We start from the raw sequence: 16,152 nt of genomic DNA, 5'->3' as shown, positions 1-16,152 counted from the left end.
CTAACAAGCATCGCTCTCTCTGGGTCCAGGCTGAAGGGACAGTGGCTCCTAAGGGCTGAGCGCCTGCTCTCCTGGGTCTTGAGAAGAGCAAGCTATGATCCAAAATCCATAGGTGAGTGATCCCCTCAATGTTTATTCTCATGTGTTTGCCCCCTAGCACACGCACAAATGCATTCATGTACACAAACATGCGCCTAAACACGCACATTCCAGCCAATAAGAAAAACAGGTCAAGTTCGACAACTCAAAAATACCAGCGGTAACCTAGCGAAGGTTTAGCCAGTGCTGAGAAAGAATGAGACTTCCTACTGAGAAACAACAAAGCATAGTGGCTAGAGCATGGGCCTCGGAGTCCGAAGGTCATGGATTCTAATCCTGACTCTGCCACTTGTCCTCTGGGTGACCTTGGGCAAGTTGCTTCACTTCTCTGGGCCTCAGTTCACTCATCTGGAAAATGGTGATTGAGACTGTGAACCCCACATGGGACAGGGACTGTGTTCAACTTGATTTGTTTGTATCCACCCCAGTGCTCAATTCAGTGTCTGGCGCATATCAAGCGCCAAATAATTACCATCATTATTATCATGATTACCCCTCCCCAAAAGCAGCTTGTCTTAGTGGAAAAAGCCCAGGCTTGGGAGTCAGAGGCCATGGGTTCTAATCCCGGCTCCGCCACTTGTCTGCTGTGTGACTTTGGGCAAGCCACTTAACTTCTCTAAGCCTCAGTTACCTCATCTGTAAAATGGGGATGAAGACTGTGAGCCCCACGTGGGACAACCTTGATCACCTTGTATCCTCCCCGCCCCCACCAGTGCTTAGAACAGTGCTCAGCACATAGTAAGCGCTTAACAAATACCCTCATTATTATTTATTATTATTATTGTCATCAAGAAAAAGGGTCTCACATTTTTTAAAGGCACGGAGGGGCTTTTGATGATGATGATGGTATTTGTTAAGCATTTACTATGTGCCAAGCACTGTTCTAAGCGCTGGTTCTGTCCACCGGTGGAAGTTGGGGATACCTCCTGTGATGGTAGGGAGCATGATGGGGTTGGGGTGACTCAATTTTTAGATCCTCCTGTTAGGCAGGGAAGCTGGGCCTGATTTCTGCCTTCTTTCTCTATTCTATGAGGCTTTTCTCACCCAGGGATGAGCAGGGGGCTTCTTGGGTGGGCTATGATCTTCCAGATCCCTCCTGCAAGCTGAGGGAAGAACATGTTTAGATCAGGACTCTACCTCAGTTGTCTGGCATAGGACATGTCTACCAACTACCATCTCTATGTGCATGATAGCCAAATCTACACCTCCCGCCCTAATCTTTCTCCTTCTCTGCAGTCTCACGTTCCCTCCTGCCTCCAGGATATCTCTACCTGGATGTCCCGCCCGCAGATCGAGATTATCATGTCCCAAACAGAATTCCTTATCTTCCTGCCCAAACCCTGTCTTTCCTGTGACTTTCCCATCATTAACAATGAATGATTTCATTCACCTGTATATATGTTTTTACGTATTTATTACTCTATTTTACTTGTACATATTCTATTTTATTTTGTTAATATGTTTTGTTTTGTTCTCTGTCTCCCCCTTCTAGACTGTGAGCCCACTGTTGGGTAGGGACCGTCTCTAAATGTTGCCAACTTGTACTTCCCAAGCGCTTAGTACAGTGCTCTGCACGCAGTAAGCGCTCAATAAATACGATTGAATGAATGAATGAATGAATCACCGTAGACAGCCCCACAACCTCACAAGCCCACAACCTTGGCATTATCCTCCACTCATCCCTGTCATTCAACCCATACATTCGGTCTGTCACCAAATCCCGTCGGCTTAAACTTCACAACATCGATAAAATCTGCTCTTTTGTCTCCATCTGAATTATTATTATGATTTCCCTATCCTGCCTTGATTACTGCATCAGCTTCCTTGCTGACTTTCCAGCCTCCTTTCTCTTCCTACTCCAGCCCACACTATTCTCTGCTGCCCAGATCATTTTTTTTATACAGAGTGGTTGACCATCTACATTTGTTTGATCCAGGCAGCGTCAAACAAAAACTCCTAACGATCACATTTAAAGCATTCCATCACCGTTCCCCCTCCTACTTTACCTCAGAGCTTTTCTAACCAACGTACTCACCGTACCTCAATCTCAGCTCTCTCGCCGCCAACCATTTGCTCACATCCTGCCCTTGGCCTAGAATACCTTCCCGCTTCATATCTGACAGACTATCTACCACTCAGCCCCACAGCATTTACCTACATATCCATAATTTATCAATTTATATTAACATCTGTTGCCCCCTCTAGACTGTAAACTCATTGTGGGCAGGGAACGCATTCATTCATTCATTCATTCATTCAATCATATTTATTGAGCGCTTACTGTGTGCAGAGCACTGTACTAACAGCTTGGGAAGTACAAGTCGACAACATATAGAGACGGTACCTACCCACCCATCAACTCTATCACAATGTCCTCGCCCAAGTACAGTACACTGCACACAGCGAGTTCTCCATAAATACAGCTGATTGATTGATCAATTGTTATATTGCACTCTCGCAAGTGCTTAATACAGCACTCTACAATAATAATAATAATAATGATGGCATTTATTAAGTGCTTACTATGTGCAAAGCACTGGGGAGGTTACAAGGAGATCAGGTTGTCCCACGGGGGGCTCACAGTGTTAATCCCCATTTTACAGATGAGGGAACTGAGGCACAGAGAAGATAAGTGACTTGCCCAAAGTCACACAGCTGACAAGTGGCAGAGCCAGGATTCGAACGCCTGACCCCTGACTCCAAAGCCTGGGCTCTTTCCACTGAGCCACGCTGCTTCTCAATAGTACAGGCTTACAAACAGTAAGCCCTCAATAAAGACAATCATTCATTCATTCAATCGCATTTATTGAGCGCTTACTGTGTGCAGAGCACTGTACTAAGCGCTTGGGATGTACAAGTTGGCAACATATAGAGACGGTCCCTACCCAACAGCACGCTCACAGTCTAGAAGGGGGAGACGGAGAACAAAACAGAACATATTAACAAAATAAATAGAATATGTACAAGTAAAATAAATAGAGTAATAAATCCATACGAACATATCGATGGATTGGTTGGAGAGAACAGAGAGAACTGGTTCCAAACCAAAGACCAAGAAATAACCCATTGATATTTAGATGGTCTCCAGGGAAGGAACATTCTTATAATATCAGGTCAGATCCTCATTTGATAAAGCCCGTGTAAAAGATATCAGGTATAAATTTGGGCCAAATATCAAAATGGTTTTTCTTCTTTTCAGTTTCAATCTTTTCAAAGTAATCATGGTATTTGTTAACCACTTACTATGTGCCGGATACTATACTAAGCGTTGGGGTGGATATAAGCAAATCGGTTGAGCGGCCCCTGTCCCACATGAAGCTCACAGTCTCAATCCCCATTTTACAGATAAGGGAACCGAGGTCCAGAGAAGGGAATTACTTGCTCAAGGTCACACAGCAGACAAGCAGCGGAGCGGGGATTATAATCCATGACCTTCTGATTCCCAGGCCTGTACTCTATCCATTATGCCATGCTGCTTTGTAGGGGAATATGACATTACCTATTTTCCACTCAACAGTGCCTCAAAAAATTACATACTTTAAAATACTTTGAGCAATGTAAAAGGCAATGAAGTTGTCTGAAAGTCTCATTGTATGATGAAGAGTACTTCAACTCCTCCATCCCTTGTAGGGGAGAGTTGGAGGCTAATAACTGTGGTATCGTTAAGTGCTTACTATGTGCCAAGCATTGTACTAAGTACTGGGGTGGATACGAGCAAATCAGGTTGGACACAGTCCCTGTCCCATTTGGGGCTCACAGTCACAATCCTCATTTTACGGATGGGGTAACTGAGGCCCAGAGAAGTGAAGCAACTTGCTCAAGGTCACCCAGCAGACAAGGGGTAGAGCAGGGATTAGAACCCATGACCTTCTGACTCCCGGGCGTGTGCTCTATCCGCTAGGCCCTGCCGTTTTTTCAGAGAGAAGGAGACGTCACCTTGGGACAGAGTTGGAGGGGATGGAGTGTCTTCTGGAGAGAGTCAGACCTTGGGGATTGGGAGGAGGTTGAGTCAGTATCACGGGACTGGGTTCAGAATGAAGGAAGAAAAAGTTGCATGGATGTGGAGGGAGGGTACGTGTGTAGAGAAGATGTCAATTTTCAGATTGGGCTCAGCTTCCCAGTTGGTTAGTGAGTCAGGAGGTCGTGGGTTGTCTGCTAGTGACCTTGGACAAATAGCTCTGTGCCTTAGTTACCTCATTTGTAAAATGAGGATTAAAACTGTGAGCCACCTGTAGGACAGGGACTGTGTCCAAACTGCTTACCTTGTATCTACCTCAGTGCTTAGAACAGTGCTTGACACATGGTAAGCACGTAATAAATAATAAGAATAATAATGATGGTATTTGTTAAGCGCTTACAATGTGCGAAGCGCTGGGGGGATACAAGGTGATCACGTTGTCCCGCTTGGGGCTCACAGTCTTAATCCCCATTTTACAGATGACGTAACTGAGGCACAGAGAAGTTAAGTGGCTTGCCCAAGGTCACACAGCTGACAAATGGCAGAGCAGGGATTCGAACCCATGACCTCTGACTCCCAAGCCGGCACTCTTTCCACTAAGCCATGCTGCTTCTCTATGATGGCATTTATTAAGTGCTTACTATGTGCCAAGCACTGTTCTAAGTGCTGGGGAGGCTACAAGGTGATCAGGTTGTCCCAAGGGGGGCTCACAGTCTTCATCCCCATTTTACAGATGAGGGAACTGAGGCACAGGGAAGTTAAGTGGCTTGCCCAAGGTCAGACAGCTAAGTGGCAGAGCGGGGATTCAAACCCATGACCTCTGATTCCGAAGCCCGCGCTCTTTCCACTGAGCTATACTGCTTCTCTATGATGGCATTTATTAAGTGCTTACTATGTGCCAAGCACTGTTCTAAGTGCTGGGGAGGTTATAAGGTGATCAGGCTGTCCCAAGGGGAGCTCACAGTCTTCATCCCCATTTTACAGATTAGGGAACTGAGGCCCAGAGAAGTTAAGTGACTGGCCCAAGGTCACAGAGCTGACAAGTGGCAGAGCGGGGATTTGAACCCATGACCTCTGACTCTCAAGCCCGCGCGCTTTCCACTGAGCATGCTGCTTCTCTAAATACCATCATTATTATCATAATAATAATAATTATTATTATTATTAGTCCCCTGTAGCCTCCCAGGAGTCTCACACCCTCTATCTTGGGTGCGGGAGCTATCTATCCCAGTAGAATTTTGATGAAATATTTGCTCAAGCTGAGTTTGGATCCACCACGGCTTGAACACAGCTATTTCTGCTCCAGACTGGAAACTCTTTGAGGACAGAGATCGTAGCTACCAATGCTACTGTACTGAACTCTCCTAACCTCTTAGTACAGTGCTCTGTGCCCAGTAAACGCTCAGTAAATAGTGATGTTGTTTGTTAAGCACTTACTATGTCCCAAGCCATACTGACAGACAAGAGCAAGTCTCGCACTCAACACATGTTGGCAATAAGCCCTACCTATTAATAATAATGATGATGATGGCATTTATTAACCGCTTACTGTGTGCAAAGCACTGTTCTAAGCGCTGGGGAGGTTACAAGGCGATCAGGTTGTCCCACGGGGGACTCACAGTCTTCACCCCCATTTTACAGATGAGGGAACTGAGGCCCAGAGAAGTGAAGTGACTTACCTAAAGTCACACAGCTGGCAATTGGCAGAGCCGGGATTTGAACCCATGACCTAGGACTCCAGAGCCCGGGCTCTTTCCACTGGGCCACGCTGCTTCTCTAAGCAACTGTTGAGTGCTTGCTGTGTGCAGAGCACTGAACTAAATGCTTGGGGGAGTGCAACGCAAGAGGTGGTGGTTATGTTCCCTGCCCACAATGAGCTTACGGTCTAGAGGGGGAGACGGCCATTACATTACAGGTACGTACGTATGTGCTGTGAGACCAAAGTCTTCCATTCTACCGAACCACTGCTTCCACACTTAATCCTGACAAAAACGTATGACGTTTTTCAGGGCTTTTCATATGCACATGTGTTTGTTTCAGGAAAAAATGCACTGTGCCAGGGTATCTTTCCATAATTATTAATAGGCTTAATTCCCACGACATCATGATGATGATGGTAGTTAAGTGCTTACTACGTACCAAGCACTGTTCTAAGCGTTGATCACAGTGAGGGTGGAGGAAAATAGAAATTGAACCACATATCCTCCCCAACAAATTTTGTTCTTTATAGATCCCCAGAATGCCCCCTTCTTCCTCTCCCTTTCCTCCCCCTCTCCATCCCCGCAACTTACCTCCTTCCCTTCCCCACAGCACCTGTATATATGTATATATGTTTGTACGTATTTATTACTCTATTTATTTTACTTGTACATATTTATTCTATTTATTTTATTCTGTTAATATGTTTTGTTTTGTTCTCTGTCTCCCCCTTCTAGACTGTGAGCCCATTGTTGAGTAGGGACCGTCTCTAGATGTTGCCAACTTGTACTTCCCAAGCGCTTAGTACAGTGCTCTGCACACAGTAAGCGCTCAATAAATGCAATTGAATGAATGAATGAATGAATGAATACCTTTGAAACCTGAAAAATAAATGTGGTCATCATTCTCAACACAGATACATTTCATAAACTTTAATGCAATGCTAGACTTTTTCATTTAGTCTATCATTTCTTCTATCACCTTCTTTCCAAGCCACACTCTTCTATTTTTTTTCAATTTCCCAATTGGAGTTAATTAATTAATTGTACAGTAGAATTATTGGGAAAGAGATGCTGCACGGAAAGCTGAAAGCATTCACGTCTCTTAGCCCGGAAGAGAAGTTTGGTTCCAAGATGGGTTCTGACACTTTTGAACGGTTCGTGAGGAGGACGCTGGCATGTTGATCTCCAGAGGAAATGAAGTGACGTGACATCAAGAGAGACTTGGGTTAGACTTAAAGAAGAACTTTCTAATTGTAAGATGCAGCGAACTACTATCTAGTGGATTCCAATATACATCTGCCTGGAGACGAGGGGCTAGACTAAGTTATTTCTTGGAGGGGTTTTTTGTTTTGTTTTGGGGGCGGGAGTTTAATATGGTATTTGTTAAGTGCTTACTGTGTGCCAGGCACCCTATTAAGCCCCGGGGTAGGTACAAGCTAATTAGGTTGGACGCAGTCCACGCGCCACATGGAACTCACAGTAGTCATCTTCATTTAGCGGATGACTGAGGGAACTGAGGCACAGAGAAATTTAGTGACTTGCCCAAGGTCATGCCGCAGACAAGTATGAACCCATGCGGGAAAGGGACTATGTTAGACCTAATTTAAGTTGTATCTATCCTTATCTGCTCTTAGAATGGTGTTTGACACAAAGTAAGAACTTACCAAATGCCATTATTATTGTTACCATTACTATTATTAATATTATAATAATTATTATTAGGCAGAACTGGGGTTACAACCTAGGTCCTTCTGACTTCTAGGCCTGTGCTCGATCATCTAGGCCACCCTGCTTCTCTCTGGAGTTTGTTCCAGGTGGATTATTTAATAATCAGTCCATAGATTAGAATATCTTGAATTTCATTCAAACAATTTTTGGAGTATGGGGAGGAGGGAGGCGAGGAATGGTACAAAACATTTCTATACCAACCCAAATTGTCTCACGTTTCCCTTTCTTTTGCAGCTAGCTTACCTGGGGTTTTCTCTTCAACAGCCTCTGACTTTCTATTCACCGTGCCTCGGCCTTCTTTGGTTCTTTTTTCTACTTACCTGAAAATCTGGCACTTGACCTCGCAATACACTGTTGCACAAGAAGTCTCTCAGTGACTCCTCATTATCTCAGTAGCTGGTCCAGAAAATGGATTTTCTTGATAACATCGTTAATTTACCAATTTTATTAACAGAGTTCCATCTCCCCCTCATCCTGGAGATGATTTGCCAAACCTTCTACTGTAACTTCAGCCTTGAATTTACATGCACGAAATACGAATGCCTTCGTATACCCTCTTTTGCATTACCTCTTTTCTTTTGATGGGGATTTGGATTCACCGTAGTCTAAAGCGTTCTTACAGCGTTGACTGTTCTCTGACTTTTGCCCAACCCGATAGCAATCCACACCAAGCCGTCTCATCCTTTATGTAAAAAACGTATCTGTAATTAAAAAAACTGCCAATCTGCTCTGAAATGTGATAGCATATGAATCAGCATTCATTTTCTCAAATCTTAGCTCCTTTCCATGATTGTAGAATTGTGCTTTATTAATTAACTGATGTATCGGCTCTCATTTTCAGTTAACCTGGTTGGTTCGCTATTGCTTTAGTCATTCTATGTCACTTTAAGGAACTAGTATATTTTTACGCATCTATAACTTCAAAAGACTTTCTGACTGTTTCTTCAAAGAATGCCATGAACATGGACCATGGATATTCACAAACTATTAACACTCATACATTTATCTTTTCCAACATTTTAAGAATTCTCGATAGTTCTAATTTTTTTTTTTTGGTGGAATGGCATGGAGAGCATTTTATATTAGAGCATGAATATGTTGTGCAGTCATGTAGTGAAAGGCCTGTTTTAATACACGGACGATGTAAGTTGAGGTTAAAAGGGTGGGGCTTTTTGAAAGTTATAGTGCTGAATGTACTGAGAATATGTTTATTTCATAGATACAGAACTTGACAACCCACTGTAAAATTAAGTAAAAAAAATCCACATTGGTCTTATAATAAAATTTTCTTAATGTTATTAGAATTCGCCAGCCCTTCTTGGTGCAGGACTCCGGCTGAGAGAGGTTTGTGCCGGGCTAACGAGAAGAGATTCTTCTATAACGTGGCTATCGGAAGGTGCCGTCCATTTAACTACAGTGGATGTGGTGGGAATGAAAATAATTTCACCTCTAAAAAAGCGTGTCTCCGGAACTGTAAGAAAGGTATGAAACCTACTCATGTTTCCAGGCAATTCACAAATCTGCAGTGTTCGTTGTCTAATAACACTGATCGACTGATTGATTGCAACGCACAAATTGTATTATCTTTGTTGGCATCATATCCCATTTAATTCCTGTGCCCAAACTACCTTCCTTTGTTTGACAAATTGATGCCCTTGTGTCCACCCACTCCAATGAACTCAACTTACTCCCCTCTCCCTGTGCCGATCTCATATCACTAATCACAGGCCCGGATCACCTCCACGGTCTGTTTTTCATGTGAGAGCGACAGAGCGATACAGGCAAAAATCAAAATACCAGGCTGACCTTGTCCACCACAAATTCATTTGTGCTTGATTTAGATCTGCCCTCCCCTCCATCCAGAAACATCCTTACTCCATCCTTATCGACTCCCATGCCCCTGGCCTCACCAGTCATTTCAAATGTTTAACTCCCTCCTCAAATCCCATCACGCTGCCTACCCCCATCGTGTTCCCCTTGTGATTTGGTCACGTACTTTATTGGGAAACTTGAAGCCAACAATTAATCAATCAGTCAATGCTATTTAATGTGCTCTGGGGTTGGGGGTGAGGGTTCTCCACCACCTTTCCAGTGTGGGACAGGGTGCTCCTTTTGAAGTACTCCTTAACAACAATGCAAAGAGCTTCAGAGATGAGATTCTAGTTTGCCCGTATCAGAATTAATTAGCTCATGATTATGGAGTAGCCTAGCTATGCTTTTCTGGAGTAGAAGTTGTTCAATTCACGGTATTCATTGCTCTTCTTCCCCTAGGTTTTAATAGAAAAGTAAAAGGTGGTTTAATCAAAACCAAACGAAAGAGAAAGAAGCCGCCAGTGAAAATAACGTATGAAAAAATCCTCATCGGAAAGATCTAATTTATAAAAGAATATGAAACACAAACTACCGCTTCATTGATGTTTGACAGTGACGTGTCCTTTTCACCCAGGGATAGTCATTTCTAATATTTTAATTTTCTAGTAATTTGGGGCAAACATAGTGGTCTTTATAAGGTTTTTAAAGTTTGAAATATCATTTCTGTTAAACATTTGTTACCCGTGCACATTGTAACAGCATCTTAATTACATTAAAATATTTCATTTTCCCATGACAGTCAATGCACAATTATCCGGCACCTTTTGATGCATTGAGTTGATTATCCAGGTACTTTGTTCTTCGATCTTCATCCAACACACTAATTGTTTTGAGTGGGTCATTTCTCACGTGCCTCTCTATCACCAAATAGTCACGGGGGAGAAAGGAGACTCAACTCAAGTCTATTTTTCTGTTTGATGACGATTTTTACAAATAGCTAGTTGGGAAGGAAGTTGAAGCCATAGTCAGAAATGAAGTCTGCTATCATCTTTAGATGTCACTTGGCCATATTCATTTGGCCTTCCTAAGGTAACTCCCAAAAGTCAAATGTTTTAGGCATCGTATTCTCTTCTACTGCCTCTCAGTAAGTTAGGAGGTGGATGCTAAAGATGTTGCATATCAAGTCTCGTCGTGGACAGACAGTAGAGGTGTACCCCATGATGGAGACTGCGAAAATGTGGTTGGTTTGTGAAGGCCATATTCATTCCTTCATTCATTCAATCAAATTTATTGAGCACTTACTGTGTGCAGACCACTGTACTAAGCAGGATGCACTTCCCTACAGACTTCATGTTATAGATGAGGAGCCATTCCATAACCTTTGGAAAAACACTACAAACTTTCTTTCCATGCTTAATGCTTGGACTAGACTTTGGGCAGGCAATATGTCTTTCTGTCATTATATGGTACTCTCCTTCCTCAGCACAGTGCTTTGCACACAGTAAGCACTCAACCCACAGGACTGAATGAAATACGATTGAAAGAGTGAATGAATGGGTACTCGGATGAATCTCGATCGATAAATCAGCGGTACTCATTGAGGGTCTAGTAAATACGAATTGTACTTTCCAAGTGCTTAGTATGGTGCTCCGCCCACGGTAAGCGCTCAATAAATGCGATTGAATGAATGAATGAAATGCAGAGCATTGTACTAGATGCTTGAGAGACCACAGTGGAGTTAGTAGAGAGGATCCTGTCCTCAAGCATCTCATAATCTAAAGGGACAGATGGACACACAAATAGTAGGAAGAAGGAAAAGAGGCTTCGGAGAGGAGTTGGTGATTGGGAATGCGAGTGTATAGTATATGTACAAAAGGCTTAAGGCAGGTGACGAATACAATGTAGGATGTGAATGAGGGTTAGGAGGCTGAGGGAATTGACTTAATGCAGTGATTGGACCAAAGAGCCTGGGGCGTGGGGGTCAGAGGACTTGGGTTCTAATCCCTTCGCCACTGGTCTGCTGCGAGACCTCAGGAAAGTCACTTTACTTATCCGGGCCTCAATTCCCTCATATGAAAAAATGGGGATTAAGACTGTGAGCCCCACGTGGGACAACCTGATTACTTTGAATCTACCCCAGTGATTAGAACGGGGCTTGGCACGTAGTAAGCACTTAACAAATACCGCAATTATTGTTATTAGTGTTATTATTATAATATCGGGGGCCAGGCAGGCCTATGTGTTCTGGGTTATAACGGCAAAATAAATTGTCTGTTATCTCTGGGTTTCACATCTGTGGGGTGTTCAGAATCTGTGGTTCACTTGTACGACAGGGTCGGGTGGTCTGTCCGACAGACCTGCTTTTTAATCCTCTGATTTTATTTTTCCAGTAACAGTCCTCTTCTTGATTTTGGTATTGGCATAAGCCAAAATGCTTCTCACTGTGTTTCATGGGTAGAAAAACATGAAGGAATAAAGGGTGTAATTTACACGTTATCTCACGTTACTCAAAATTCAATATATAGAATCAGCTTAAGTATGTTTAAAATTTTTTATTTTTAAAATAAAACAAAAAAAAGACAATAAAGGGTCTCAAGGGTGCGGATTGGCATGGAGCAGCTCTGAGCTAGGTGGGGGATTGCGGGGAGTGGAGGGGTGAATGGGAAAGTGGGGGAAGGCCTCCTGGGTTCCCTCTGCTTCAGTTTCTCTGCTGGCATGGCTGCATCTGTGCTTGGCTCTGTGATGGTTTTCCTCCTTCACTACCACACGCTTCAGCAGCATTCGATTAAGGGTCAGGAGTTTAAACAGTACCTGCTCCACGCTGGGCATGTTTTGATTTTCAGCCGTGACCCTTTTCGGCTAAAATAGGAGAAAGAGATGACAGAGTAAAGTCTTTTTGTTTCCTTCTAGAGACCCAAATCTAGCTTACTTCCTCGTCTCATCAATGTCGTCACGCCGTCTCACCAGAAGAAGCCTCTTGGACTAGTGGCAAGAGCATGGGCCCGGGAATCAGAGGAGCTGGGTTCTAATCTCCCCCCCTGCAGATCGCGGGATGTGCATGACTTAGGGCCAGTCGTTTAATTCTCTGTGCCTCAGTTCCCTCATCTGTAAAATGAGGATGAAATCCTACCTCCCTCTGATGGAGACTCGGAGCCCAGTGAGGGACAAGGACTGTGTCCGACCCAGTAGACCTGTATCTACTCCAGGGCTCGGAATGGTGCTTGACATCACCCAAATACTTAATGATTCCCATCAGGGCTTTAATACTGATGTCATTTATTCCACACTCACTGCGGGCCCAAGTCCACTAAGGGCTAAGTAAGCGCCGGGGTGGATAGAAGATCATTCGATCGGATTCCATTCCCATCCCACATGGAGTTCCCAATCTAAGAGGGAGGGAGAGTAGGAATCGCATCCCCAGTGTCAGGTGAAGCTCCGAGGCACGGAGAGGTTAAGCGACTTGCCCGCGGTCACACGTCGGCGGGATGGTCGTACAGCCGGGACTAGCACGCGGGAACTAGAATCGGAGACCCCTGCCCTTTCCGTTCGGTTATGCGGAGGGGCCCTTTGACAGAGGGTCCCCTCGTGAGCTCCCTGAGACATTCCCAAAACATAGAGGAAATCCAACCCCTGACTCTCGGCTTTTTTGATGGGCTTGGTTATGTGCTTACTTTGTGCCAGGCACTGTACTAAGCGCTGGGATAGTTACAAGATTCTCAGGTGGGACACAGATAGAAGTCACCATCTTCATCCCCATTTTATAGAGGAGGTGACTGAAGCCCAGAGAAGTGAAGTGACTTGCCCGAGGTGACACAGTGGATGAAGGGCGGAGCTGGGGTTAGAACTCATGCCCTTCTGATCCCCAGGCCCAGGTTCTTTCCACTGTACCATGCTGCTTTACCTGAAAGGTAACCTAGTTACATCATTCTATCATCTGTGAAATACTAAAATGAACTTTCTCTCTCTGTCTGTCCCACGAGTTTTAACGGGTCAGTCCATCAGTGATATTAATGGAGCACTTACTGCATGCAGAGCACCGTTTTAAGTAGTTCCAATCCTGATGTTGTCTCTTTCTTTTGGCATCTAATCGATCAGAGAGCTTATTTCATCCTCCCCCCTAGACTGAAAGCACTTTGTGGGAAAGAAACGTGTCTACCGGTTCTGTTGTATCATACTGTACTAAGGGATTAGTTCTGTGCTCAACAAAAGGTTAGCTCAGAACAAATACCACTGATGGATTTGATTTTTTTTTCACCTCAATAATAATTACAATCAGAATTATGGGATGAGAAGCAGTGTGGCTCAGTGGAAAGAGCACGGGCTTTGGAGTCAGAGGGCATGGTTTCAAATCCTGGCTCCGCCAACTGTCAGCTATGTGACTTTGGGCAAGTCACTTCACTTCTCTGTGCCTCAGTTCCCTCATCTTTAAAATGGGGATTAAAACTGCGAGCCCGTGTGGGACAATCTGATCACCTTGTAACCTCCTCAGCACATAGAACAGTGCTATGTACTTTAGTAAGTGCTTAACAAATACCATCATTATCATTATTATTATTATTACTAAGCGCTAGTTCCGGCACTTAGCACGGTGCTTGGAACCCAATCGGTTACTTAATAAACACCACAATAAATAAGCTCCCCAAATGGGAGGCAAACATCATTAACAAGCTTGCCTTGTTTCATAACAACGCATCAGGAATTTGCATTCTCTAAATGTGCCGCCGGCAGATACGCATCCAATCTATAATTTGATTCTCAGCTATCATTCGCATCATTCATTCATTCATTCAATTCATTCATCTATCCATCCTATTTACTGAATGCTTACGGTGTGCAGAGCACTGTACTAGGCACTTCGGAAGTACAAGTCAGCAGCGTATAGAGACGGTCCCTACCCAACAACGGGCTCATAGTCTAGGAGGGGGAGACAGACAACAAAACAAAACAAGTAGACTGGTGATAATACCATCCAAATGAATAGAATTATAGCTAGACACACGTCATTAATAAAATGAATAATCAATATGCACATATGAAGGAGTAATAAATATGTACAAATGTATATATAAGTGCTCTGGGGAGGGGGAGGGGATTGGGCAGAGGGATGGGGATGATGGGGAGGGGAGGAGGAGGAGGAGAGGAAAAAGAAGAGGGGCATCGCTAATTCACCTTCTTCAGACGCTGCTTCTTTTCGATCGCTCGATGGTAAATAGCCAGAGAAAGCACGATTAAACTGTGACCCGCACAAATGAAACCCAAGAACTTCATGCAGCTTTTGAATACGTTGAATAGGAACAGACTGCCGCAGAATTTCTCCAGGGGGTTAGGCAGGTAGTAAATTGGAGCTTGATGTGGAAGCTTCAGTAGGGGCCTTTCCTCTTGAAGAATCTCCCACCCTACTCTGGCCCAATGTTCTTGGTCAGGGAAACCGTGGCTCCCTTCCACCAAGACGGCGGACCAGATGAGGATGGCCAAAGACAGTCTGCGAAGAAACATCTCCCCACCCGAGGCGGGGGGGAAAAACCCACCAAAATCACGAGGCAACGGAGATCCAAGTGAGCCGGAGAACACGAACCGAAGCGTTGGCGGTCTCAGACAGAGTGATGTATCGGGTGAATGCTAATGCCAGCAGTGTCAGCAAAGCTGTAACTTAGTGACCACTGTGACGTCATAGACCAGGTTATTTCCTTTCCAGAATAGCTGTTTGCCACATGAAGTTTTCCTACATTCTTAGAGGGTAACTGTAGAAATAAAAGATGTCACCCAAACTCTAACGGTAATAATTTTAGTGATCATCACCAGCTTTTGGACTATGTATTTAATATTCATACATTTATATCATCTATGTAGTCTATGGGTTCATTCTCCTCTCAGGGTCACACCTGGAGAGTTTCCAGTCCTTTACCATTCTCGGCTACGGGAGGGAGAGTCAAGGAGAGGGTTACCCATTCCATTCCTAGTTGGGCCAGTGACTAGCGAGTGGAAGGCAATCTCTGCTACAAGTAAAACTCAACTATGCAGGGCAGCAGCGGTGTGGGAGAGAGTTGAGGATGGCGACTCAGGGTCACTGCGCGGAAGAAGGCTACTGGGTTTTTACCAATAAAAATCTATGGATCCACTACCCGAACGATTGCGGATGGAGAGCGGGACGTCACGGGGGAGCTGTGTCCGTGGTGTTGCGGTGGGTCGGAAATGACTCGACGGCATAAGACGACATGAGATCGATGTTCATAGTGTGCATTTTTATACTATATCGTCTGTATTGTGGGATAGCTACTAATTTTATTATAACGATAGCAGTAATAAGACTACCATTGTCGTCGTTGTTGTGCTTGTTCGGCACTTATTAACGGGGCCAAGCACTGCGTTCAGTGGGGCGGGCGATATAACACACTAAGATCAGACACAGTTCCCGTTTCCCAAAGGGTCCATAGTTTGAAGCGGGGAGAATCCAGGAATTTAATCTATATTTTACAGGGGAGGAATCTGAGGCACGGAGAAGTCGAATGGCTTGCCCAAGGTCACCTGGCAGGCAAGTGGCAGAGCCGGGATTAGAACCCAGACCTTCTGATGCCCAGCTCTGGGCTCTTTCTGGTAGGCTCCAAAGTGGGAGACAGATATTGCATCACAGGTGAGTACATATGTCCCGTGAGACCCAAGTCTCCCGTTCTACCGAACCCCTGCTTCCGCACTTGATCCTGACAGAAACGTATGACATTTTGCAGGTTTTTTTCTATGCACATATGTTTGTTTCAGGAAAAAAAAATGCACTGTGCCTGGGTCTCTTTCCATAATTATAATATCCTTAATTCCCACAGCATCATGACGATGATGGTGCCTGTTAAGCGCTGACTT

At 44.3% G+C, this 16,152-nt stretch overlaps 1 protein-coding gene across 1 annotated transcript in view; it reads left to right on the top strand.

The window, feature by feature from the left end:
• TFPI (tissue factor pathway inhibitor) overlaps positions 1 to 10,500 on the top strand; it is a 67,765-nt gene extending 57,265 nt beyond the window's left edge. Inside the window, exons 7-8 of the mRNA XM_038751502.1 lie at positions 8,788 to 8,967; positions 9,757 to 10,500. Coding sequence (XP_038607430.1) covers positions 8,788 to 8,967; positions 9,757 to 9,860 — 284 coding nt within the window. The 3' untranslated portion in view covers positions 9,861 to 10,500. The remainder of the gene's footprint in view (positions 1 to 8,787; positions 8,968 to 9,756) is intronic.
• Positions 10,501 to 16,152: the final 5,652 nt, after the last annotated feature.

This window comes from Tachyglossus aculeatus, chromosome 9, assembly GCF_015852505.1.
Source record: "Tachyglossus aculeatus isolate mTacAcu1 chromosome 9, mTacAcu1.pri, whole genome shotgun sequence".
In the NCBI taxonomy this organism is placed as follows: Eukaryota; Metazoa; Chordata; class Mammalia; order Monotremata; family Tachyglossidae; genus Tachyglossus; species Tachyglossus aculeatus.
The sequence above is the reverse complement of the archived record's forward strand: the minus strand, read 5'-3'. Positions and strand labels throughout refer to the sequence as shown.